At 45.0% G+C, this 26,766-nt stretch overlaps 2 protein-coding genes across 2 annotated transcripts in view; both read left to right on the top strand.

Moving 5' to 3' along the window:
• Positions 1 to 26,766, top strand: part of LOC149360345 (uncharacterized) — a 113,922-nt gene that overhangs the window by 51,768 nt on the left and 35,388 nt on the right. The window lies entirely within an intron of this gene.
• LOC149360346 (uncharacterized) overlaps positions 6,554 to 26,766 on the top strand; it is a 34,202-nt gene continuing 13,989 nt past the window's right edge. The window contains exons 1-5 of the mRNA XM_089575309.1: positions 6,554 to 6,649; positions 12,328 to 12,420; positions 18,970 to 19,083; positions 20,547 to 20,639; positions 25,170 to 25,262. Coding sequence (XP_089431435.1) covers positions 12,355 to 12,420; positions 18,970 to 19,083; positions 20,547 to 20,639; positions 25,170 to 25,262 — 366 coding nt within the window. The 5' untranslated portion in view covers positions 6,554 to 6,649; positions 12,328 to 12,354. The remainder of the gene's footprint in view (positions 6,650 to 12,327; positions 12,421 to 18,969; positions 19,084 to 20,546; positions 20,640 to 25,169; positions 25,263 to 26,766) is intronic.

The following is a 26,766-nucleotide window of genomic DNA, read 5'->3' as shown; positions in this document are numbered from 1 at the left end:
CGCCTAAAACGATTGTCATACTTTGTGCCGTCATCAGCTTGCTCGACGGGTGCGCGCGAGAGCGGGTCGGGATCTTCGTGTTTACGTTCGGACTTATAGGCAATTGTGTGATCAAATTCCTGAAGGCGAAGGCTCCACCGTGTTTGGCGGCCTGAAGGGTCCCGGAGATTGGCCAGGCAGCACAAGGAATGGTTGTCTGTGACCACTTCGAAATGGTGGACGTAGATATAAGGCCGAAATTTCATCGTGGCCGAGATGACAGCGCGGCACTCCTTTTCTGAGGTGGAGTAGTTGGTTTCGGTGCGCGAGAGTGTGCAACTGGCATACGCGATCACACGTTCCACGCCTTCTTGATGTTGAACGAGGACGGCACTAGGCCAAATATTGCTAGCGTCGGTGTGTATCTCGGTAACAGCCTCCTCATCAAAGTGAGCAAGCACAGGGGTAGTGTGCAGCCGTCATTGCAGCTCACTGAAAACAGCCTGTTGCGCGACAGTCCAGACGAATGATGGATCGGGACGCTTTAAACGGGCCAGGGGTTCAGCCCTTTTGAAGAAGCCAGGACAGTGTCCATCATGCGCTGAAACGCTACCGGCGCTGAGCAAAGGCCGAAAGGCAACACCTTAAATTCATATAGGCCGTCGGGTGTGATGAAGGCAGTTTTTTTCTGCGGTAACGTTCATCAACCTCAATCTGCCAGTATCCGCTCTTTAGGTCGATCAACGAAAAATATTTGGCGCGGCGAAGTCTGTCGAGTGAGTCGTCGATGCGAGGCAGCGAGTATGCGTCCTTTTTCGTTATGGCGTTCAGCTTACGGTAATCAACGCAAAAGCGCAATGTCCCTTCCTTCTTCTTTACCAAAACAACAGGCGACGACCACGGGCTCTTAGATGGCTGAATAATGCGGTCTGTAAGCATCTCCTTCACCTGCGTTTGGATGGCGTCGCTTTTCTTCGGGGAAAAGTGTTACGGCTGCTGTCGTATGGGGCGAGCATTATCGGAAGTGATGATCCGATGCTTCGTGACCGCCGTTTGCCGCACTTTCGAGGAGGTTGCGAAACAGGTTTTGTATTGGAGCAGAAGGGCGCGTTGGCCGCGCTGTTGAGCCGCTGATAGCCCGGAGCAAATATCGATGCGATTTAGGGACGTGTCCGGTCGTACCATGGCCTCGAACGCAAAACACTCAGTAACTTCGGCCAATTGGTCGGCCCACGCAATGGCAGTAGCTCGGAAAAGGCAAGAGGTTCGTTTGTAAACTCAGTAATCAGGAGGTCTGATGGACCGTTATGGAGGTGGACAAGGCTATATATAAGGCCAGAAATATATTCAAGTAGTAAAAACGGGAGATGAATTAGGCCTGATGAGTAAATACTTTATGCGTTGTGGCTAACATTCTAAATCAACCAAAACGTACCCTTCAACGCGGAGTCTGTGCAGGGAGTACGGTGAACAAAACACAGCTTGAGTACATCGTAGCACAAAAACAACATTAGGCACTAAGTCTAAAATAAACAAGTTACTGCAGTCCTCAATACAGTCGATCAGAGGGTCCATTGTAGCCAAGCGCGGTTTCTATTGGTCCTAAGATTTATGCCGGAAAATTCAATCTTGCTGCTTGTCGGCTGTGTTTAATTGGAGTGATGTTGACATATGACAGATACTTCTTTGTTTCTTCCTTATCTTAGAACTAAAAAAGGCTGCTTACAGCATTTACTATCATCATGAACGGTGTGTCCACTAAATGAAAAGGGGCTCATTTATTGCGCGAAGAAAAATAAATTCTACATTTTTACAACCAAATAGGGGCGCGTTCTTTATGCGACTAAATAACTACTTCCTCATTTAACATGTTTCCGCGGCATGCGGTGTACTCGAGGAAAACGACTTCAACGCACTAAAACGGGGTAAAACGAACAAATTGATAAAGAGCTTAGAGGAACATAACTGCCTTAGTCCTGCACCTCGTATTACCTCCTTTCCCAGCGTTTAAACCGTGCCCCAAGGGTACATCCCGGCTTTCCGCATGACATAAAGCCACATAGACGCTTTCACCTGCACTGAAATTTCGATGACATTAACGAAAAAGAGCATGATACTAAAACCAAAGAACTTCGTTTGTATGCTCCTAGTGTTGTCGACCTTTCCCGCGGTATGAACAACAAAAATGGCTTTAGAACGAGTCCGAGAATAGTCCCATGACGTAGGATGGGAAGAGATGGCACGTTTAGAAAAAAATGTATTTTTGGAAACTGTAGTGGAGAAGAAACTTTGAGGCGACATTCTGCACGCCCTTTAAATGCGTTAGCAGTTAAAACTTCGTCATATCAGAGGTAGACACTTCAAAGTTCGTTATATCAGAGGTGATGCACTTAAGCTCGTTTTATCCACGGTGAACACAACCAAGTTTCTTAAATTCAACTTGCAGGCACAAGATTTTGTTACAATGAGGTGGCCTTCTTAGATTCGTTATTTCCGAGATGGCATACTTATGTTCTGTATATAGATAGATAGATAGATATAGATAGATAGATAGATAGATAGATAGATAGATAGATAGATAGATAGATAGATAGATAGATAGATAGATAGATAGATAGATAGATAGATAGATAGATAGATAGATAGATAGATAGATAGATAGATAGATAGATAGATAGATAGATAGATAGATAGATAGATAGATAGATAGATAGATAGATAGATAGATAGATAGATAGATAGATAGATAGATAGATAGATAGATAGATAGATAGATAGATAGATAGATAGATAGATAGATAGATAGATAGATAGATAGATAGATAGATAGATAGATAGATAGATAGATAGATAGATAGATAGATAGATAGATAGATAGATAGATAGATAGATAGATAGATAGATAGATAGATAGATAGATAGATAGATAGATAGATAGATAGATAGATAGATAGATAGATAGATAGATAGATAGATAGATAGATAGATAGATAGATAGATAGATAGATAGATAGATAGATAGATAGATAGATAGATAGATAGATAGATAGATAGATAGATAGATAGATAGATAGATAGATAGATAGATAGATAGATAGATAGATAGATAGATAGATAGATAGATAGATAGATAGATAGATAGATAGATAGATAGATAGATAGATAGATAGATAGATAGATAGATAGATAGATAGATAGATAGATAGATAGATAGATAGATAGATAGATAGATAGATAGATAGATAGATAGATAGATAGATAGATAGATAGATAGATAGATAGATAGATAGATAGATAGATAGATAGATAGATAGATAGATAGATAGATAGATAGATAGATAGATAGATAGATAGATAGATAGATAGATAGATAGATAGATAGATAGATAGATAGATAGATAGATAGATAGATAGATAGATAGATAGATAGATAGATAGATAGATAGATAGATAGATAGATAGATAGATAGATAGATAGATAGATAGATAGATAGATAGATAGATAGATAGATAGATAGATAGATAGATAGATAGATAGATAGATAGATAGATAGATAGATAGATAGATAGATAGATAGATAGATAGATAGATAGATAGATAGATAGATAGATAGATAGATAGATAGATAGATAGATAGATAGATAGATAGATAGATAGATAGATAGATAGATAGATAGATAGATAGATAGATAGATAGATAGATAGATAGATAGATAGATAGATAGATAGATAGATAGATAGATAGATAGATAGATAGATAGATAGATAGATAGATAGATAGATAGATAGATAGATAGATAGATAGATAGATAGATAGATAGATAGATAGATAGATAGATAGATAGATAGATAGATAGATAGATAGATAGATAGATAGATAGATAGATAGATAGATAGATAGATAGATAGATAGATAGATAGATAGATAGATAGATAGATAGATAGATAGATAGATAGATAGATAGATAGATAGATAGATAGATAGATAGATAGATAGATAGATAGATAGATAGATAGATAGATAGATAGATAGATAGATAGATAGATAGATAGATAGATAGATAGATAGATAGATAGATAGATAGATAGATAGATAGATAGATAGATAGATAGATAGATAGATAGATAGATAGATAGATAGATAGATAGATAGATAGATAGATAGATAGATAGATAGATAGATAGATAGATAGATAGATAGATAGATCTTTATTTAGACAACAAGGTCTCGGATGCAGGGGCAAAAGGCAGATGCACTCTGCCTGACGGGGCCCAAGCACCCGACACAATGCTCACGACAAGCGGCAAAAGAAGCAAGAGCTTCATACACTCTCATTACAAAAAACAACACATAATTATACAAGGTAAAAGTAGGAGGAAGGTGCATACTTTTGCAATGACATAAGTAAAGTAAATATTTACAAGACACATCACAACAATCAGCGGTATATCAGCGGTAGTGTACCAAAAATAGTACAGGTTGTATGCAAAGTTCTTTCGTAGCCGGTGAGCAGATTTGCACCTGCTGCTGGCTACTGACAGACGGCATTTCCGCTCGCACACACGTTTCAGGTGCTGACGCATTCAAAGTGGTAAGAATGGAGACAACGAGATTTTGGTTGACTCATTTTGATGCCCTCATTCCCTTTTTTAGCCCACCAAAGAGTGCGAGCACCCTGTACACAAGCCAGGACGGGCCACAATCCGTGTTCGCCTTTCTGAAGGCTCGCTGCCCCACCCCGAACATCGGGAAGGATCCCAACTCATAGTATGTCCGCACAGGGCACGCTGGAGCTTGCTTTAAGATACTCGCAGCGGAATCGAAAATTATCGCGAAGCGTTGTTCACGTCTCGGACCTCTACTTTGGCGCATAGTTTATCGCCTGCAGCATAAGGGTTCTCACTGTGCTTACTATAGTAGGATACAACTTAAAAAAAAAACAGCAGTTGCTAACACTGGGCCGCGGTCCGCGGCATCCTGTATTACTCCGCTGGCCAATCGCAACTGTAAACGAAATTAGCTTTTTAATGTTAAACTATATAAAATAATCAATATGTAAAAATTCTAGAGCTCATAATTTTTTTTTCTGTGATAAGCTTCTTGTTTACGTAACAAAAAGCGTTTAAGCAGCGGACTACTTTTTCGTCGTGGAGGAGTTCTGTGCGCGAAGGATGAATGTGGGTGGAGCTTCAATGCAGACTTAAGTTGTATCCGACTATAGGTAAGAATGGACTAGAGCACTGTTGGAAAATCATAAGCGCTGCTGTTTGGTAGCTGTCGAAGTGAGGCAGTGGTATAATTGATGCGCCACTGCTCCTCGAGGTGGCTGCTTACAAAACAGCGACCGGTGGGGCTTGTAACACCCATGTTGCTCTTCTGTAGCAACCGGTCACGACCAGTCATCAATTTATCTGCCACCTGCTATGCTGGGAAGGCAGTGATGGCACCGTAGGGTCCGCACCACGTCCCGCGGCCCTCGTTACTGACCACCGTGCTGATGACAGGTAAATTAAGGATCGGTCCTGAGAAGTTCCTTGGGAAGAGCCACCTATGCCTAAAGTTCGTTCTGTTTGAGGTGTCCACGATTTGCGGCGAGGTGGGAACGGGCGATGGTGGCCACCGTTCCCGCTGAAGCAGACGCTTTTAGTGCTCAAACACTCAAAATGGTATAGTGATTGGTTTTATGGAGGCTCAATTAGCCATCAGTTTTATCTGCACATATTAGCGATGGTATTGTGAATCAAAGTGCTATGACTTCAGCGCGTACGCCTGCTCAGGGTGATAATGGGGGATTCAATAGAGAAAAATAGAGGCATCTATCTAGCAACGCGCGCCAGGCACGCAACGAACGTCCGTGTCGAGAAATGCCACGTATGAGAAGCGCCTCAGTATCAAGAAATGGCACTGGATGAAGTAGGCTGCTTCCGTTGTTATTGTAGTACTCATCTGATATTTGGAAATTTAACGAACATACGTGCTAATACTATACAGAAGTAAGGGGCACATTGTTGAAACTCGTCGCTTCACTAAAATCCTGTGACGCCACACATAGAAAACGAGCAACTCGCCAAGAAAAGTGAAGCTTTAAAAACGCGTTCTTCGAAGTGAAACCTTTAAGTCTTCTTTGTGAAATTCTCTAGCTTGAAACTGGTGACACCACGGTAAACGTGTGGCAAACCAGTGAAGGTATATGAGCGCAGAGAAATCATATTTGATGTCAATTGGACACATTTGGCATGATTTAAAACAGCCTGGGAAAAACCCCACTCGTAAGATTTGTCATTCGTCTCGTAACTTCGAGAATAGAGAAGCTGCCAAATACTGGGACAAAAATAGTGGAATTCAGCTTGAGGAAATTTACCACGGTTTCCTATTTGTAACGGAAACGTAAAAATGGAAATAGCTTACATAGCATTGGTGGTTTCAAGAGAAAGATTTAGATTCCTGGAATCAAAGTGGTATGCACTTTCAAATGTTAACGCATCTATAGTGGTCAGAGTGGGAACAACGAGATTTTTGTTGGCTCGTTCTGATACACTCATGCTCTTTTTTAGCCCGCCAATGGGAGCGAGCACCCTGTGAGCAGCCGACCACGAGCCACAGTGCGTCTTCGCCTTCCACAAGGCTCCCTCCCCCACCCTGAACATCGGGAAGGATCCCGACTCAGGGTATGTCCGCACAGGGCACGTTGCAGCTTGTGTTATGGTACTCGCAGCGGAATCGAACATTCTCGCGAAGTGTTCTCTCCGTCTCGAACCTCTACTTTGGCGCTTTGTTTATCGCCGGCAGCTTAGAGGTTATCGCTGTGCTTGCTAGGCAGGATTGCACCGTGGCACTTTTGGAAAATCGTAGTCATGCGCTGCTGTATGGTAGAGGTTTGAGATGACAGGCACTGTTCCATGCCTGTATTCTATGCTGCTTTTAGTTTTAAAGATATTTATGCGCAGCGAAATGTTGTGAAATATATTCGTATAGTCTAAAAAGGAGATAACGTAGTCTGGACGATTAATTACTTTCTGCGTTGCGACTAACCTTCTAAATAAAACAAGCCGCACCCTTCTGCACGATGTCTGTTTAAAATGAATTCATTAGAAGCAACGTTTATAAACAATATTAGGCGCTAAACCTTAAATAAATAACTTACTTCAGTCCTCAATACGGCCAATCGAAGAGAGACATATTGTAACCAGGCGCGCTTTCTATTCTTTCTTAACATTTTTCCCGAAAGATTGATACTGGCTACTAACCGACAATGTTGAAGTAGAGTTATGTTGACGTAAGGCACATGATTCTTTATTTCGTACCTATCTTGACCCTCAAAAACTGCTGCTTAGAGGATTCACAACCATCATCAGCAGTGTGCCTGCTAAAAGAAGTGGGCTCATTTATTGCGCGAAGAAAGAACAAATTGTACTTCTTGACAGCCAAAGTATGGGCACTTTCGTTAGGTCGTAAACAAGTACAACTTTCTTTTTAAGGTGTTTCAACTGCATGTGTGCACATAGGGGAAGGGTTTCAACACAATAAAACGGAGTAAAATGAACGCAGGAACAAGGATTTTTCAGAAAGGTAACTGTGTTAGTCCTTATCTTCGTATGACGTCCTTTACCTCTGTTTAAATCGCGTTCCCATAATATAGCCCGCCTCCTCCAATGACGTGAAACCATGAAGCCGCGTTCGTTGTCATGACATATTGAATTTTGTTAAGGCTATTTGTTAAAGGGCGTCCCCTAGCATTCTAGGAATACCGTCACTTGATTGAAACCCCCTTTCAGAGCCCCTTTTAGTTCAGCGAGAAGGGTGTCGACGCGTGAGCATTGATGGCTTAATCCGCATATATGCAGAATGGACCATTCTCTACTTAACATTCATAGGCCACTCGCAGTCGTCATAACACTCATGGCGCAGTGAAGAGAATACAGGAAATGAGAAGAATACAGAAAGGCTAAGAATAATTTGACACTGCTTTGAACTAAATTATCATGCAATAGAACAATGGAAAAAAGATGGGAAAGGAGAGATTGTAGAGAAAAAAACGTGGGTTTTTGAGAACAGGAGGGATATGGGGAGAGATATAAACAAAGGTTTTTTTCGGATTGTCGTAATGGATTAGACTGTCTCCTTTTCAGGCCTCGCCAGAGCGACACCACCTTCCGATGAGCACTCCTCCTCTGGAATCTGCGCTCCGGCGCCCCGACCGGTCTTCAAGTTCGCGGAGCCTGGTAAGCCTTCGAAGCGGACGGTGCTTTGGTACTTGCGCTATGTGCTCGGGGCACATACTGGAACAATTTGCAGCGTTCAGATCGGGCAGAGTTTTTTGAGCAGCTCTTTAAATTAATGAAGCCGCTGTGATGTTTTTCCTGAAATGACTTATCACATACAAATCTGCTTATCTCTGGCCTTATCTCTGCTTGCAGCGGTAGGATATTTAAACGGCGAATTTGGACTTTGTACTTAGCGTCTGCCTCTCGCGTTGTTTTTTGCGCTAGCCAAAGCTTAGTTTTTCCCGCTACCAGCCCCCGTGATGCGTCATGCATCCTGCACCATATGCCAAAGAGCACAAGCTGGGCAGCATGCTCTGCCCACCGCCCAGGTGACCTCTGGCGCTCCTTTTTAAAGTGAAAGCTTTCATAACAAATCCAACTGTATAGAGGAATCACATCATCCCGTATTTATTGCGCGGCATCATGTAGTCGCCTGCTACTATGTGAGCAGTGCCGATCACGAGGTGCGCCTATTCGTTACTGGGAGCATTCGGCCGTTGGTCGTCCAGTGGCATCGAGCCCGGAGGAAGTCGCAATAGCTCTCGCTGTCGCCGATCCAAAACCGAGAACAGTTATCACAGACTCTTGCCGGGCCTGTGAACATTATCTTGCAGGCGAAATATCCCATCTTGCCTCCCAAATTCTAAGACGCGCTCCCGCCGATCCAAGTCGCACAAAAGTGATCTGGGCTCCTGGCCACCAGGGTCTACGAGGCAATCAGGCCGCTGATGCGGCCACCCGAGCGCTCACACACCGGGCTCCTCATCCTAGCTCTCCTGGCTCAGAAGCTCATAAACCGCTTCTGCGGTTCCGCGAAATCCTAATTCATTATTGCGACAGCCACTGTCTCTACCCAGTACCTGCCAAAGGGCTGAGTAAGGCGGAGGAGCGAACTCTGCGGCGCCTGTAGACAGGAACTCTTCTCTGTCCTGCCATAGCAAAACACTTCGATCCGAACACAGATGCGCGCTACCCGCACTATGGAGATATCTGCGATATCTTTCACATGGTGTGGGCATGTACTCAGAATCCTCACCTTCCCCCTTCCCCCACCCCCACCCGAGATGCATGGGAGACTGCCCTCCTCAACTGCTCCACACTGGAGTCTCATAGGGCTCTAGTAAAGCGGGCGCGAGACGGGGCCTCGTCGTGCGGTGTCCCGGACTAAGGATACCGACCATGTAGCAGAGTTTTTTTACCTTCAAACCCTCTTTGCATATTAAAGTTTTTCACCACCACCACCATCTCTTTTTCCATGGTGGCTGCGAGCCTCTATGTATTCGATGATGACTGATGCCATGCCTGCCATTACGGACTACGCTGAGAAGACCGCAGTGCAGTCTGGCTGCAGTCAGCATGCTTGGCCGTGTCGAAGTGCGGTCATCTTCGACCCAAGCGAACAATGGGCTTAAGTTTGGGCACAAAAGAGCCGAATTTCCTGTGCCTCCTACAGTGCCGAGCACCTGGTGGGTTGGCGGGTACTATGCCCAACCGTGACGGCCATGTTTCGAAAAGAAGGTACCGTTTCCGGTGCTCCCCTCGGTCGAGCTTGCCTCACGCGCCGTGTCGCGTGTTTCAAGTACAGATGCCGGCAACAGGTATCGACCACCAGCTGGAAACGAACACGCGCGGACGTACCGCAGCCTAGGCTACTTCGATGGCATTCTCCTCACCCTGAATCTCATACACGTGACGGAAAGGAAAGGAAAAAACATTTGAAACGTCTGTATACGACTTGGCGTCATGCCACTTCCACTGCATACCACATTGATTCCCAGAATCTAAATCTCTGTCTTGAAACAGTCACGGCTAAATAGGCTATATTCTTTTTTATACTTCTCTTACAAACACACTCTAGACTCGAATACACCTGTATGGGAGTACAAAGGGGAGTAAGGGGTCCACTAGTGTACATTCTTTTTAAAGCTTGTGTGCTGTATGACAACTTCCCTCTCTTTTTACTCCTTTCCGTTTGGAGTGTAGATAACGGCGGTAAATTCCTCCAAGCTGACTTCCGCCATTTTCGTCCCAGTACATGGAAGCTCCTCTATTCTCGAAATTACGAACCGAGTGGAAAAGCTTAAAACTGGGGTTTTTTCCAGGCTGTTTTAAATCACCGCAAATGTGTCTAATTCCCAGCAAATATCATGCCTCTGCGCTGATGTATCATCACTGGTTTGCGACACGTTTTTTTCGGGCTGCGTACGTGTTTGCAGTTTGTTATACTCCATTTACCTCAGAATTCACCACCCATATCTGCATAGGTGCGCGTTAAGAGACACTTTCTAGCGCCTCCTGACACAACCAATCTTCATTGTGTAGTTCTATATGTAGTGTAGATTCTAGCTTCGTTGTAAGGGTGTTCATTGTGGTGTAAATGTATGAGGTATGTATTGGCCGCGAAAGACAAGCATTAAGAGAGATGATTATGGACATTAATGTAGTGTAGCGGTAAAATATCTGGCTGGAACCATTAGTGCGGTCTGATAATGATATATAGTCCAAAGATAAACTTCTTTCATAAAGAGTGAGCATGAGATAAAATTTCAAATTTCCCTTTAGAACTACTCCAACAAGATTGGCTGTGTCAGAACGTGCTAGAAAAATTGTCTGAAGGTGCACCGATGCAGATATGGGAAGTGAATTCTTGGTGAATCAAACATAATGAATTCGAGTTTTCCACGATTGATATGCTCAAGGCTAACTCTCCGCTGTAATAAATTTTTCTGACCAGCGTTAATTTTGTGTAAAAGTACAGTCACAGACTTTTCGCATGTGAAAGCTGTGGTGTCGGTTGAGTACAAAATATTTCACGTGACACAATGGGTTGGAAAAATCGTTATTGTACAACAGAAGAAGTAAAAGGCCTAAGATATATTAAGAAACTTCCATGATTACAGGCTTTGCAATGAGCAGGTTAACGTTTATCTGGATAATTTGCGATCGGTTAGAAAAATAGGTTTGAAGGAGTTGTAGAGGTGGACCAGTTCTTAACTAGGTCAGTCTGTGATGAACGGAGCCTTGGTGGCCTCTATCAAAAACTTTGGTGAGGTGAATAAACATACGCCTGCAACGACAACAGCCTCCTTGATTTTATCAGTAAATGATAACAGCTTAAGTCACTTGAAAGTTATTGAAGGAAACAAAATTCGAGAGGTGAAATCAACCTGAATTTCAATAGCTATGTAATCAGTCGCCTAGAGATTGATTGCTTTTTCGATACCTTTGCCAAGAAAACGATGATATCAAATGGAAGGGTACTTTTGGTAGTAGGGGTGATAGATATTCTCTCAGAGAGAGAGAGAGAGAGAGAGAAAAGTAACACATATTAGGGCTCATTTATTGCGAGAAGAAAGAACAAGTTGTACTTCTTGACAGCCAAAGTACGGACACGTTCGTTAGGTCGTAAACAAGTACAACATACTTTTTAAGGTGTTTCAACTGCATGTGTGCACATAGGGGAAGGGCTTCCACACAATAAAACGGAGTAAAATGAACGCAAGAACAAGGATTTTTCAGAAAGGTAACTGTATCAGTCCTTATCCTCGTATGACGTCCTTTACTTGTATTTAAATCGCGTTCCCAAGATATAGCCCGCCTCCTCCCATGATGTGAAACCATGAAGCCGCGTTCGTTGTCATGCCATATTGAATTTTCTTAAGGCTATTTGTTAAGGGGCATCCCTAGCATTCTAGGAATACAGTCACTTGATTGAAAACCCCTTTCAGAGCCCCTTTTAGCCCAGCGAGAAGGGTGTCGACGCGAGAGCATTGATGGCTTAATCCCCATATATGCCGAATGGACCATTCTCTACTTAACATTCATAGGCCACTCGCAGTCGTCATAACACTCATGGCGCAGTGAAGAGAATACACGAAATGAGGAGAATGCAGGAAGGCTAAGAATAATTTGACACTGCTCTGAACTAAATTATCATGCAAAAGAACAATGGGAAAAAGATGGGAAAGGCGAGATTGTAGAGAAAAATACGTGGGTTTTTGAGAACAGGAGGGATATGGGGAGAGATATAAATTAAGGTTTTTGTCTGATTGTCGTAATGGATTAGACTGTCTCCTTTTCAGGCCTCGCTAGAGCGAGACCACCTTCCGATGAGCACTCCGCCTCTAGAATCTGCGCTCCGGCGCCCCGACCGGTCTTCATGTTCGCGGAGCCTGGTAAGCCTTCGAAGCGGACGGTGCTTTGGTACTTGCGCTATGTGCTCGGGGCACATACTGGAACAATTTGCAGCGTTCAGATCGGGCAGAGTTTTTTGAGCAGCTCTTTAAATTAATGAAGCCGCTGTGATGTTTTTCCTGAAATGACTTATCACATACAAATCTGCTTATCTCTGGTCTTATCTCTGCTTGCAGCGGTAGGATATTTAAACGGCGAATTTGGACTTTGTACTTAGCGTCTGCCTCTCGCGTTGTTTTTTGCGCTAGCCAAAGCTTAGTTTTTCCCGCTAACAGCCCCCGTGATGCGTCATGATCCTGCACCATATGCCAAAGAGCACAAGCTGGGCAGCATGCTCTGCCCACCGCCCAGGTGACCTCTGGCGCTCCTTTTTAAAGTGAAAGCTTTCATAACAAATCCAACTGTATAGAGGAATCACATCGTCCCGTATTTATTGCGCGGCATCATGTAGTCGCCTGCAACTATGTGAGCAGTGCCGATCACGAGGTGCGCCTATTCGTTACTGGGAGCATTCGGCCGTTGGTCGTCCAGTGGCATCGAGCCCGGAGGAAGTCGCAATAGCTCTCGCTGTCGCCGATCCAAAATCGAGAACAGTTATCACAGACTCTTGCCGGGCCTGTGAACATTATCTTGCAGGCGAAATATCACCTCTTGCCTCGCAAATTCTAAGACGCGCTCCCTCCGATCCAACTCGCACAAAAGTGATCTGGGCTCCTGGCCACCAGGGTCTACGAGGCAATCAGGCCGCTGATGCGGCCACCCGAGCCCTCACACACCGGGCTCCTCATCCTAGCTCTCCTGGCTCAGAAGCTCATAAACCGCTTCTGCGGTTCCGCGAAATCCTAATTCATTATTGCGACAGCCACCGCCTCTACCCAGTACCTGCCAAAGGGCTGAGTAAGGCGGAGGAGCGAACTCTGCGGCGCCTGTAGACAGGAACTCTTCTCTGTCCTGCCATAGCAAAACACTTCGATCCGAACACAGATGCGCGCTACCCGCACTATGGAGATATCTGCGATATCTTTCACATGGTGTGGGCATGTACTCAGAATCCTCACCTTCCCCCTTCCCCCACCCCCACCCGAGATGCATGGGAGACTGCCCTCCTCAACTGCTCCACACTGGAGTCTCATAGGGCTCTAGTAAAGCGGGCGCGAGACGGGGCCTCGTCGAGCGGTGTCCCGGACTAAAGATACCGACCATGTAGCAGGGTTTTTTTACCCTCAAACTCTCTTTTCATATTAAAGTTTTTCACCAACACCACCATCTCTTTTCCATGGTGGCTCCGAGCCTCTATATATTCGACGATGACTGATGCCATGCCTGCCATTACGGACTACGCTGAGAAGACCGCAGTGCAGCCTGGCTGCAGTCAGCATGCTTGGCCGTGTCGACGTGCGGTCATCTTCGACCCAAGCGAACAATGGGCTTATGTGTGGGCACAAAAGAGCCGAATTTCCTGTGCCTCCTACAGTGCCGAGCACCTGGTGGGTTGGCGGGTACTATGCCCAACCGTGGCGGCCATGTTTCAAAAAGAAGGTCCCGTTTCCGGTGCTTCCCTCGGTCGAGCTTGCCTCACGCGCCGTGTCGCGTGTTTCAAGTACAGATGCCGGCAACAGGTCTCGACCACCAGCTGGAAACGAACACGCGCGGACGTACCGCAGAATAGGCTACTTCGAAGGCATTCTCCTCACCCTCAAACTGATACACGTGACGGAAAGGAAAGGAAAAAACATTTGAAACGTCTGTATACGACTTGGAGTCATGCCACTTCCACTGCATACCACTTGGATTCCCAGAATCTAAATCTCTGTCTTGAAACAGTCACGGCTAAGTAGGCTATATTCTTTTTTGTACTTCTCGTACAAACACACTCTAGACACGAATACGCCTGTATGGGACTACAAAGGGAGTAAGGGGTCCACTAGTGCACATTCTTTTTAAAGCTTGTGTGCTAGGGGACAACTTCACTCCCTTTTTACTCTTTTCCGTTTAGAGTGTAGATAACGGCGGTAAATTCCTTCAAGCTGACTTCCACCATTTTCGTCCCAGTACATGGCAGCTCCTCTATTTTTTGAAATTACGAACCGGGTGGAAAAGCTTAAAACTGGGGTGTTTTCTAGGCTGTTTTAAATGACCGCAAATGTGTCTAATTCCCAGCAAATATGATGCCTCTGCGCTGATATATCATCAGTGGTTTCCGACACGCTTTTTTCGGGCTGCGTACGTGTTTGAAGTTGGTTATATTCCATTTACCTCAGATTTCACCACCCATATCTGCATAGGTCCGCGTTAACAGACACTTTATAGCACCTACTGACACAACCAATCTTCATTCTGTAGTTCTGGATTGTGAATGTGTAGTTCTAGATGTTTTGCAGATTCTAGCTTCGTTCTAAGGGCGCTCGTTGTGGTATAAATGCATGAGGTATGTATTGGCCGCGAAAGACAAGCATTAAGAGAGATGATTATGGACATTAATGTAGTGTAGCGGTAAAATATCTGGCTGGAAACATTAGTGCGGTCTGATAATGATATATAGTCCAAACATAGACTTCTTTCATAAAGAATGAGCATGAGATAAAATTTCATATTTCCCTTTAGAACTACTCCATCAAGATTGGCTGTGTCAGGAGGTGCTAGAAAAAGACTGAAGGTGCACCGATGCAGATATGGGAAGTGAATTCTTGGTGAATCAAACATAATGAATTCGAGTTTCTCACGATTGATATGCTCAAGGTTAACTCCCCACTGTAATAAATTATTTTGACTAGCGTTAATTTTGTGTAAAAGTACAGTCACAGATTTTGCGGATGTGAAAGCTGTGGTGTCGTTTGAGTACAAAATATTTCACGTGACACAATGAGTTGGAAAAATCGTTATTGTACAACAGAAGAAGTAAAAGGCCCAAGATATATTAAGAAACTTCCATGATTACAGGCTTTGCAGTGAGCAGGTTAACGTTTATCTGGATAATTTGCGATCGGTTAGAAAAATAGGTTTGAAGGAGTTGTAGAGGTGGACCAGTTCTTAACTAGGTCAGTCTGTGATGAACGGAGCCTTGGTGGCCTCTATCAAAAACTTTGGTGAGGTGAATAAACATACGCCTGCAACGACAACAGCCTCCTTGATTTTATCAGAAAATGATAACAGCTTAAGTCACTTGAAAGTTATTGAAGGAAACAAAATTCGAGAGGTGAAATCAACCTGAATTTCAATAGCTATGTAATCAGTCGCCTAGAGATTGATTGCTTTTTCGATACCTTTGCTAAGAAAAAGATGATATCAAATGGAAGGGCACTTTTTGGTAGTAGGGGTGATAGATATTCTCTCACAGAGAGAGAGAGAGAGAGAGAGAGAGAGAAAAAGTAACACATATTAGCACCCTTCAAAAAGGATCCGAGGCGCAGGTGGATCCTAGCTACGTCCTCCCCCTCAGCCGTCGACTAGGACCTCCTGGATAAGGTTATATTAAGCGAAGGGACCGAGTCCAAACCCGCACCAGTTGTTTCGAGTGAAAAAAATCGCGCTTCATCGTGACGTGTGGAGCGCACGCAAAATGAAAATTCGCATCGGCATATACGTTAGGCAACATGGCTGCTCATACAGCAATGCAGGAGAAAAATTTTTCACTTAAGCCAAATGGAAATTATTACGGTCATTTTATGTTCCCCTGTCATTTTAAATTTCAGTTCCATGGGTGTTACAATCTTTATGAATGAAATCGGTAATGAACTGCCAACGGCGCCGGGCGCTGTTAGCGTTTTTCAGCAATTTTGACTCGGATACTAGTCACGTTCAGCGCATTTAAAAATGCCTGAAAGTGTACCAGAACACCTCCAGAACTGTGTAAGAGCAGAGCTAAATGGCTGTCACTTCACCTTTACTGTAGGTGACTTTTCTTACTTATGGCTCTTAGTAAACCCTTGGGGGTGAGATTATTCCGGTTAGTCCGAGTGGACGTTGAACGATGGCGTGTCGTTTGGAGTGGTTAATACAGGCAATAACTTTTGCTCAATGCTTTGCGGATCGTTTCCATCAGTTAGCAGCCAAGAAGTATTCGAGGTGGCACAATAATGCGCGAGATACCGAAGCTAACTTAACAATTTCCGCATATCCGAAGTACAGACATGATAGTTGGTTATATCTGAAGTCGAATACTTCGGTCTGCAATATCCGAGATAACCAAGAACGTTCATTATATCCGAGGTGGCCTACTTAGGCTCGGCATATCCACGCCTAACGCACTAATACTCTTTGTACCGCCGTGACCTACAGAGGTTCGTTGTGGTCGTGGCAGAGTAAATGCGCATACAGGACAAGCGCCTTACAGATACCTGTCAGCAGTTGCTTCGCCTGAGTCACTGATTTAAGAGGTTGCAGCCCCACCACTGACTCACAAGACCCATCACCTGCAAAAACTTCAGGAGTGATCGTGACATTAATCATTGCTCAGTTCGAGAGCCCCGGTTTACACGCAGGTGGAACACCTGCCAGTGAGCTGTAGCTCGCAGTTTCTGTTTGCACATATTCTAATGCTAACACGTTAATAAACTAGAAGTCTTGTCAAGGACAATTCACAGTCCTTACAGTGCTGACATATGGGGCAGAGACGTAAAGGCTAACCAAGAGGGTTGAGCTTAAGTTAAGGACAACGCAGCGAGCTATGGAGAAAAAAAATGGTGGGTGTAACGTTAAGAGATCGGAAGCGGGCGGAGTGGGTAAGGGAATAAAGGCGGGTTAATGACATCCTAGTCGAAATCAAGAGGAAGTAATGGGCTTGGACACGGCATGTAATGCGAAGGCAAGATAACCGCTGGTCCTTAGGGGTAACGGAGTGGATTCCAAGAGAAGGCAAGCGTAGCAGGCGGCGACAGAAAGTTCGGTGGGCGGATGAGATTAAGAAGTTTGCGGGGATACGGAGGCTGCAACTACCGAAGGACAGGGTTCATTGCAAAGACAAGGGGTATGCTTTTGCACTGCAGTGGGCGTAGTCAGGCTGATGATGATGACAGTAGTAACGGAAGACCACTCAGTAATACGAATCATCTCGACAAATTAACCCCTCTTGAATAATAATTTAGTAAATGGTTTACGATTACAAGGCATTGCACAACCAATACATATGAAAACTTTCAGGCTCTCTTTGGTTGATTGTTTCAGTGTGTTAGCATTTTCTGTCCCTCTTAATTCGGCCGTGGCTACGTCTTAAGCGTATGGCGCAATAGCGGTAACGGGTTAATGGGCACATATCCGCCATTGGTCATTCTTTCCTTTCCAGTCACGGATCGCTGGGACTCTTTACAGCTGTGCTGTCGAAGTGAGGCAGTGGTATAATTGATGCGCCACTGCTCCTCGAGATGGCTGCTTACAAAACGGCCACCGGTGGGGCTTGTAACACTTTGGTGGGAAGGTAGTGATGACACCGCAGGGTCCGCACCACGTCCCGCGGCCCTCGTTACTGACCACCGTGCAGGTGACAGGTAAATTAATGATCGGTCCTGAGAAGTTCCTTGGCAAGAGCCACCTATGCCTAAAGTTCGTTGTGTTCGAGGTGTCCACGCATTGCGGCGAGGTGGGGACGGGCGAAAATGGCCATCGTTCTCGCTGAAGCAGACCCTTTTAGTGCTCAAACAATAAAAATGGTATAGTGATTGGTTTTATGGACGTTGAATTAGCCATCAGTTTTATCTGCATATATTAGCGATGGTAGTGTGAATTAAAGTGCTATGACTTAGCGCGTACGCCTGCTCAGGGTGATAATGAGGGATTCAATAGAGAAAAATAGTGGCATCTATCTATGCAACGCGGGCCAGGCACGCAATTAACGCCCGTGTCGAGACATGCCGCGTATAAGAAGCGCCTTAGTGTCAAGAAATGCCACTGGATGAAGTAGGCTGCTTCCGTTGTTATTCTAGTACTCATCTGATATTTGGAAATTTAACGAAGGTACGTGCTAATACTATACAGAAGTAAGGCGCACATTGCTGAAACTCGTCGCTTCAATAAAATCCTATGACGCCAGACAAAGAAAAAGAGCAACTCGCCAACAAAAGTAAAGCTTTAAAAACGCGTTCTTCGAAGTGAAAGCGTTAAGTCTTCTTTGTGAAGTTCTCTAGCTCGAAACTGGTGACACCACGGTAAAGGTGTGGCAAACCAGTGAAGGTATATGAGCGCAGAGACATCATACTTGCTGTCAGTTGGACACATTTGGCATGATTTAAAACAGCCTGGAAAAACCCCACTCGTAAGTTTTTTCATTCGTCTCGTAACTTCGAGAATAGAGAAGCTGCCAAATACTGGGACGAAAATAGTGAAAGCCAGCTTGAGAGAATTTACCACGGTTTCTTATTTGTAAGGGAAATGTAAAAATGGAAATAGCTTACATAGCATTGGCGGTTTCAAGAGAAAGGTATAGATTCCTGGAATCCAAGTGGTATGCACTTTCAAATGCTAACGCATCCATAGTGGTCAGAGTGGGGACAACGAGATTTTTGTTGTCTCGTTCTGATACTCATGCTCTTTTTTAGCCCGCCAAAGACAGCGAACACCCTGTGAGCAGCCGACCACGAGCCACAGTGCGTATTCGCCTTCCACAAGGCTCCCTCCCCCACCCCGGACATCGGAAAGGATCCGGACACATGGTATGTCCGCACAGGGCACGTTGTAGCTTGTGTTAAGGTACCCGCAGCGGAATCGAAAATTCTCGCGAAGTGTTCTTTCCGTCTCGAACCTCTACTTTGGCGCTTTGTTTATCGCCGGCAGCTTAGAGGTTATCGCTGTGCTTGCTAGGCAGGATTGCACCGCAGCACTTTTGGAAAATCATAGTCATGCGCTGCTGTATGGTAGCTCTTTGAAATGACAGGCACTGTTCCATGCCTGTCTTCTATGCTCCTTTTAGTTTTAAAAGATATTTATGCTCAGCGAAATGTTGTGAAATATATTCGTATAGTGTAAACGGGAGATAACGTAGTCTGGACGATTAATTACTTTCTGCGTTGCGATTAACCTTCCAAATAAAACAAGCCGCACCCTTCTGCACGATGTCTGTTTACAATGAATGCATTAGAAGCAACGTTTACAAACAATGATTAAGCACTAAACCTTAAATAAATAACTTACTTCAGCCCTCAATACGGCCAATCGAAGAGAGACCTAATGTAACCAGGCGCGCTTTCTATTGTTTCTTAAGATTTTTCCCGAAAGATTGATACTGGCTACTAACCAAAAATGTTGAACTACAGATTTGTTGACGTAAGGCACATGATTCTTTATTTCGTACCTATCTTGACCCCCAAAAATTGCTGCTCTGAGGATTCACAACCAACATCAGCAGTGTGCCTACTAATTGAAGTGGCCTCATTTATTGCGCGAAGAAAGAACAATTTGTACTTCCTGAGAGCCAAAGTACGGGCACGTTCGTTAGGTCGTAAACAAGTATAACTTTTTTTTTAAGGTGTTTCAACTGCATGTGTGCACATAGGGGAAGGGCTTCCACACAATAAAACGGAGTAAAATGAACGCAAGAACAAGGATTTTTCAGAAAGGTAACTGTATCAGTCCTTATCCTCGTATGACGTCCTTTACTTGTATTTAAATCGCGTTCCCAAGATATAGCCCGCCTCCTCCCATAATGTGAAACCATGAAGCCGCGTTCGTTGTCATGCCATATTGAACTTCGTTAAGGCTATTTGTTAAGGGGCGTCCCCTAGCATTCTAGGAATACCGTCACTTGATTGAAAACCCCTTTCAGAGCCCCTTTTAAAAGCTCAGCGAGAAGTGTGTCGACGCGAGAGCATTGATGGCTTAATCACCATATATGCAGAATGGGCCATTCTCTACTCAACATTCATGGGCCACTCGCAGTCGTCAGGACACTCATGGCGCAGTGAAGAGAATACAGGAAATGAGAATACAGGAAGGCTAAGAATAATTTGACACTGCTCTCAACTAAATTATCATGCAAAAGAACAATCGGAATAAGGTGGGAAGGGAGAGATTGTAGAGTAAAATACGTGGGTTTTTGAGAACAGGAGGGATATGGGGCGGGATATAAATAAAGGTTTTTGTCGGATTGTCGTAATGAATTAGACTGTCTCCTTTTCAGGCCTCGCTAGAGCAAGGCCACCCTCCGATGAGCACTCCGCCTCTGGAATCTGCGCTCCCGCGCCCCGACCGGTCTTCAAGTTCGCGGAGCCTGGTAAGCCTTCGAAGCGGACGGTGCTTTTGTGCTTGCGATATGTGCTCGGGGCACATACTGGAACAATTTGCAGCGTTCAGATCGGGCAGAGTTTTTAAGGCGGAAGCCTTTAATGTCTCATCGTTGTAAGCAGCAGTTGTGGACAGAAAATGTCACGCTTTTCAATTGGTGGAAACGGTCGTGACGTCACGGTGCACGAATTTCAAACGGGGCCAATTGTACTTTGGCTAGTAACCATGCAACCAATTGAAGGGATCGTATAGTGATGCTCCAAGTAAGTGGGACTGAGCTTAGTTAATTGCTTAATTACCCAATTAGCCTAATTAGCTTTACTAGTCAGGCCTTATAAATAAATAAAACCGATTAAGAAATTGGTCGAGCTCAGGAATCGAACCCCGGTCTTCGGCGTGAGAGACGATCATCTATCCACTCCGCCATGCCAGCTCGATGGTTTGGAATGAACAAAGGCGAGTCTAGTGAATACGGTGTCTTCACTCACTGTCATCCTCCTCCATTCCCTTCCGGCGACGTTTAGGTGTCCACCGACAAATGAGAGACAGATACATTTCCTTTCCTCAAAAACCAATTTACCGACGAGCGAGGCGTAGAACCGAATGGGCGATGGCGTTCTATGGACTCCTTGGCAGCGTTGCAAGGCGCTGTCGCGTTCCACTCTTAGGGGCGAAGCTTAACTTCTTAACTACACATCAGTGACCACACTTTAGGTCAAAAAAGTGCCCCCCCCCCCTGAATTTTGTGACAAAATTACTGCGTAATTTCCTTTCCTCAAATACAATTTTCATTTTATTCATTACGGCTCCTCTTTATCTATCTTTTTCACTCCCACTTCCTCCCTTCCTCTACGGTGCGGTTCAGGTGTCCACCGAGATGACAGAGAATTACTGCGCCATTTCCTTTCCTCAGAAAGCGTTGCGTTCAAAGGGCAAGGCATCGCGCCGAACGGGTGGTGGCGTTCTGTGGACTCCCTGGCAGCGCTACAACGCGCTCTCGCGTTCCACTCCTAAAGGCGAAGCTTAAGCGTCATTAATTAGCAGTTAATTCGTATTCAGGCATTAATAAGTAATTAACCACTGATTAGTGATTTGTCATCACTTAGTAATTAGTACTCAATTACATGTGACGCCACCAGTGCCACAGAAACAGCGAAGGTGATGCGGAAAACGCTTCCGCCTCCACCCACTTTAGACAGTCAAAGTGCCCCCTGAATTTTTTGAGCAGCTCTTTAAATTTATGAAGCCGCTATGATGTTTTTCCTGAAACGACTTATCACATACAAATGTTCTTATCTCTGGCCTTTTGTGCTTGCAGCGGTAGGATATTTTAGCGGTGAATACGGACTTTGTACTGAGCGTCTACTTCTCGCGTTGTTTTTTGCGCTAGCCAAAGCTTAGTTTTCCCCGCTAACAGCCCCCGTGATGCGTCATGCGTCCTGCACCATATGCCAAAGAGCACAAGCTGGGCAGCATGCTGTGCCTCCGCCCAGTTGACCTCTGGCGCTCCTTTTTAAAGTGAAAGCTTTCATAACAAATCTAACTGTATAGAGGAATCATATCGTCCCGTATTTATTGTGTGGCATCATGTAGTCGCCTGCAACTATGTGAGCAGTGCCGATCACGAGGTGCGCCTAGACGTTACTGGGAGCATTCGGCCGTTGGTCGTGGAGTGGCAGCGAGCCCATCTCTTTTTCCATGGTGGCTCCGAGCCTCTATGTATTCGACGATGACTGATGCCATGCCTGCCATTACGGACTACGCTGAGAAGACCGCGGTGCAGCCTGGCTGCAGTCAGCATGCTTGGCCGTGTCGACGTGCGGTCATCTTCGACCCAAGCGAACAATGGGCTTATGTGTGGGCACAAAAGAGCCGAATTTCCTGTGCCTCCTACAGTGCCGAGCACCTGGTGGGTTGGCGGGTACTATGCCCAACCGTGGCGGCCATGTTTCGAAAAGAAGGTCCCGTTTCCGGTGCTCCCCTCGGTCGAGCTTGCCTCACGCGCCGTTTTCGCGTGTTTCAGGTAGAGATGCCGGAAACAGGTCTCGACCACCAGCTGGAAACGAACACGCGCGGACGTACCGCAGAATAGGCTACTTCGAAGGCATTCTCCTCACCCTCAATCTCATACACGTGACGGAAAGGAAAGGAAAAAAACATTTGAAACGTCTGTATACGACTTGGCGTCATGCCACTTCCACTGCATACCACTTTGATTCCCAGAATCTAAATCTCTGTCTTGAAACAGTCACGGCTAAATAGGCTATATTCTTTTTTATACTTCTCGTACAAACACATTCTAGACTCGAATACACCTGTATGGGAGTACAAAGGGGAGTAAGGGGTCCACTAGTGTACATTCTTTTTAAAGCTTGTGTGCTGTATGACAACTTCCCTCTCTTTTTACTCCTTTCCGTTTGGAGTGTAGATAACGGCGGTAAATTCCTCCAAGCTGACATCCGCCATTTTCGTCCCAGTACATGGAAGCTCCTCTATTCTCGAAATTACGAACCGAGTGGAAAAGCTTAAAACTGGGGTTTTTTCCAGGCTGTTATAAATCACCGCAAATGTGTCTAATTCCCAGCAAATATCATGCCTCTGCGCTGATATATCATCACTGGTTTGCGACACGTTTTTTTCGGGCTGCGTACGTGTTTGCAGTTTCTTATACTCCATTTACCTCAGAATTCACCACCCATATCTGCATAGGTGCGCGTTAAGAGACACTTTCTAGCGCCTCCTGACACAACCAATCTTCATTGTGTAGTTCTATATGTAGTGTAGATTCTAGCTTCGTTGTAAGGGCGTTCATTGTGGTGTAAATGTATGAGGTATGTATTGGCCGCGAAAGACAAGCATTAAGAGAGATGATTATGGAAATGAATGTAGTGTAGCGGTAAAATATCTGGCTGGAAACATTAGTGCCGTCTGATAATGATATATAGTCCAAACATATTTTTCTTTCATAAAGAGTGAGCATGAGATAAAATTTCAAATTTCCCTTTAGAACTACTCCATCAAGATTGGCTGTGTCAGAACGTGCTAGAAAAATTGTCTGAAGGTGCACCGATGCAGATATGGGAAGTGAATTCTTGGTGAATCAAACATAATGAATTCGAGTTTTGCACGATTGATATGCTCAAGGCTAACTCTCCGCTGTAATAAATTTTTCTGACCAGCGTTAATTTTGTGTAAAAGTACACTCACAGACTTTTCGCATGTGAAAGCTGTGGTGTCGGTTGAGTACAAAATATTTCACGTGACACAATGGGTTGGAAAAATCGTTATTGTACAACAGAAGAAGTAAAAGGCCCAAGATATATTAAGAAACTTCCATGGTTACAGGCTTTGCAGTGAGCAGGTTAACGTTTATCTGGATAATTTGCGATCGGTTAGAAAAATAGGTTTGAAGGAGTTGTAGAGGTGGACCAGTTCTTAACTAGGTCAGTCTGTGATGAACGGAGCCTTGGTGGCCTCTATCAAAAACTTTGGTGAGGTGAATAAATGTACGGCTCCAACGACAAGAGCCTCCTTGATTTTATCAGTAAATGATAACAGCGTAAGTCAGTTGAAGGTTATTGGAGGAAACAAAATTCGAGAGGTGATTTCAACCTGCATTTCAATAGCTATGTCATCAGTCGCATAGAGATTGAGTGCTTTTTCGATACCTTTGCCAAGAAAACGATGATATCAAATGGAAGGGTACTTTTTGTAGTAGGGGTGATAGATATTCTCTCAGAGAGAGAGAGAAAAGTAACACATATTAGGGCTCATTTATTGCGAGAAGAAAGAACAAGCTGTACTTCTTGACAGCCAAAGTACGGACACGTTCGTTAGGTCGTAAACAAGTACAACATACTTTTTAAGGTGTTTCAACTGCATGTGTGCACATAGGGGAAGGGCTTCAACACAATAAAACGGAGTAAAAGGAACGCAGGAACAAGGATTTTTCAGAAAGGTAGCTGTGTCAGTCCTTATCTTCGTATGACGTCCTTTACCTGTGTTTAAATCGCGTTCCCAAGATATAGCCCGCCTCCTCCCATGATGTGAAACCATGAAGCCGCGTTCGTTGTCATGCCATATTGAATTTTCTTAAGGCTATTTGTTAAGGGGCATCCCCTAGCATTCTAGGAATACAGTCACTTGATTGAAAACCCCTTTCAGAGCCCCTTTTAGCCGAGCGAGAAGGGTGTCGACGCGAGAGCATTGATAGCTTAATCCCCATATATGCCGAATGGACCATTCTCTACTTAACATTCATAGGCCACTCGCAGTCGTCATAACACTCATGGCGCAGTGAAGAGAATACACGAAATGAGGAGAATGCAGGAAGGCTAAGAATAATTTGACACTGCTCTGAACTAAATTATCATGCAAAAGAACAATGGGAAAAAGATGGGAAAGGCGAGATTGTAGAGAAAAATACGTGGGTTTTTGAGAACAGGAGGGATAGGGGGGAGAGATATAAATTAAGGTTTTTGTCGGATTGTCGTAATGGATTAGACTGTCTCCTTTTCAGGCCTCGCTAGAGCGAGACCACCTTCCGATGAGCACTCCGCCTCTGGAATCTGCGCTCTGGCGCCAAGACCGGTCTTCAAGTTCGCGGAGCCTGGTAAGCCTTCGAAGCGGACGGTGCTTTGGTACTTGCGCTATGTGCTCGGGGCACATACTGGAACAATTTGCAGCGTTCAGATCGGGCAGAGTTTTTTGAGCAGCTCTTTAAATTAATGAAGCCGCTGTGATGTTTTTCCTGAAATGACTTGTCACATACAAATCTGCTTATCTCTGGCCTTATCTCTGCTTGCAGCGGTAGGGTATTTAAACGGCGAATTTGGACTTTGTACTTAGCGTCTCCCTCTCGCGTTGTTTTTTGCGCTAGCCAAAGCTTAGTTTTTCCCGCTAACAGCCCCCGTGATGCGTCATGCATCCTGCACCATATGCCAAAGAGCACAAGCTGGGCAGCATGCTCTGCCCACCGCCCAGGTGACCTCTGGCGCTCCTTTTTAAAGTGAAAGCTTTCATAACAAATCCAACTGTATAGAGGAATCACATCGTCCCGTATTTATTGCGCGGCATCATGTAGTCGCCTGCTACTATGTGAGCAGTGCCGATCACGAGGTGCGCCTATTCGTTACTGGGAGCATTCGGCCGTTGGTCGTCCAGTGGCATCGAGCCCGGAGGAAGTCGCAATAGCTCTCGCTGTCGCCGATCCAAAATCGAGAACAATTATCACAGACTCTTGCCGGGCCTGTGAACATTATCTTGCAGGCGAAATATTCCATCTTGCCTCCCAAATTCTAAGACGCGCTCCCGCCGATCCAACTCGCACAAAAGTGATCTGGGCTCCTGGCCACCAGGGTCTACGAGGCAATCAGGCCGCTGATGCGGCCACCCGAGCGCTCACACACCGGGCTCCTCATCCTAGCTCTCCTGGCTCAGAAGCTCATAAACCGCTTCTGCGGTTCCGCGAAATCCTAATTCATTATTGCGACAGCCACCGTCTCTACCCAGTACCTGCCAAAGGGCTGAGTAAGGCGGAGGAGCGAACTCTGCGGCGCCTGTAGACAGGAACTCTTCTCTGTCCTGCCATAGCAAAACACTTCGATCCGAACACAGATGCGCGCTACCCGCACTATGGAGATATCTGCGATATCTTTCACATGGTGTGGGCATGTACTCAGAATCCTCACCTTCCCCCTTCCCCCACCCCCACCCGAGATGCATGGGAGACTGCCCTCCTCAACTGCTCCACACTGGAGTCTCATAGGGCTCTAGTAAAGCGGGCGCGAGACGGGGCCTCGTCGAGCGGTGTCCCGGACTAAAGATACCGACCATGTAGCAGGGTTTTTTTACCCTCAAACTCTCTTTTCATATTAAAGTTTTTCACCAACACCACCATCTCTTTTCCATGGTGGCTCCGAGCCTCTATATATTCCACGATGACTGATGCCATGCCTGCCATTACGGACTACGCTGAGAAGACCGCAGTGCAGCCTGGCTGCAGTCAGCATGCTTGGCCGTGTCGACGTGCGGTCATCTTCGACCCAAGCGAACAATGGGCTTATGTGTGGGCACAAAAGAGCCGAATTTCCTGTGCCTCCTACAGTGCCGAGCAC

This window comes from Amblyomma mixtum, chromosome 2 (genome assembly GCF_055824585.1).
Source record: "Amblyomma mixtum isolate Tamu chromosome 2, ASM5582458v1, whole genome shotgun sequence".
NCBI lineage: Eukaryota > Metazoa > Arthropoda > Arachnida > Ixodida > Ixodidae > Amblyomma > Amblyomma mixtum.
Note: the sequence above shows the minus strand (reverse complement) of the source record. Positions and strands in the feature narration are given on the sequence as shown.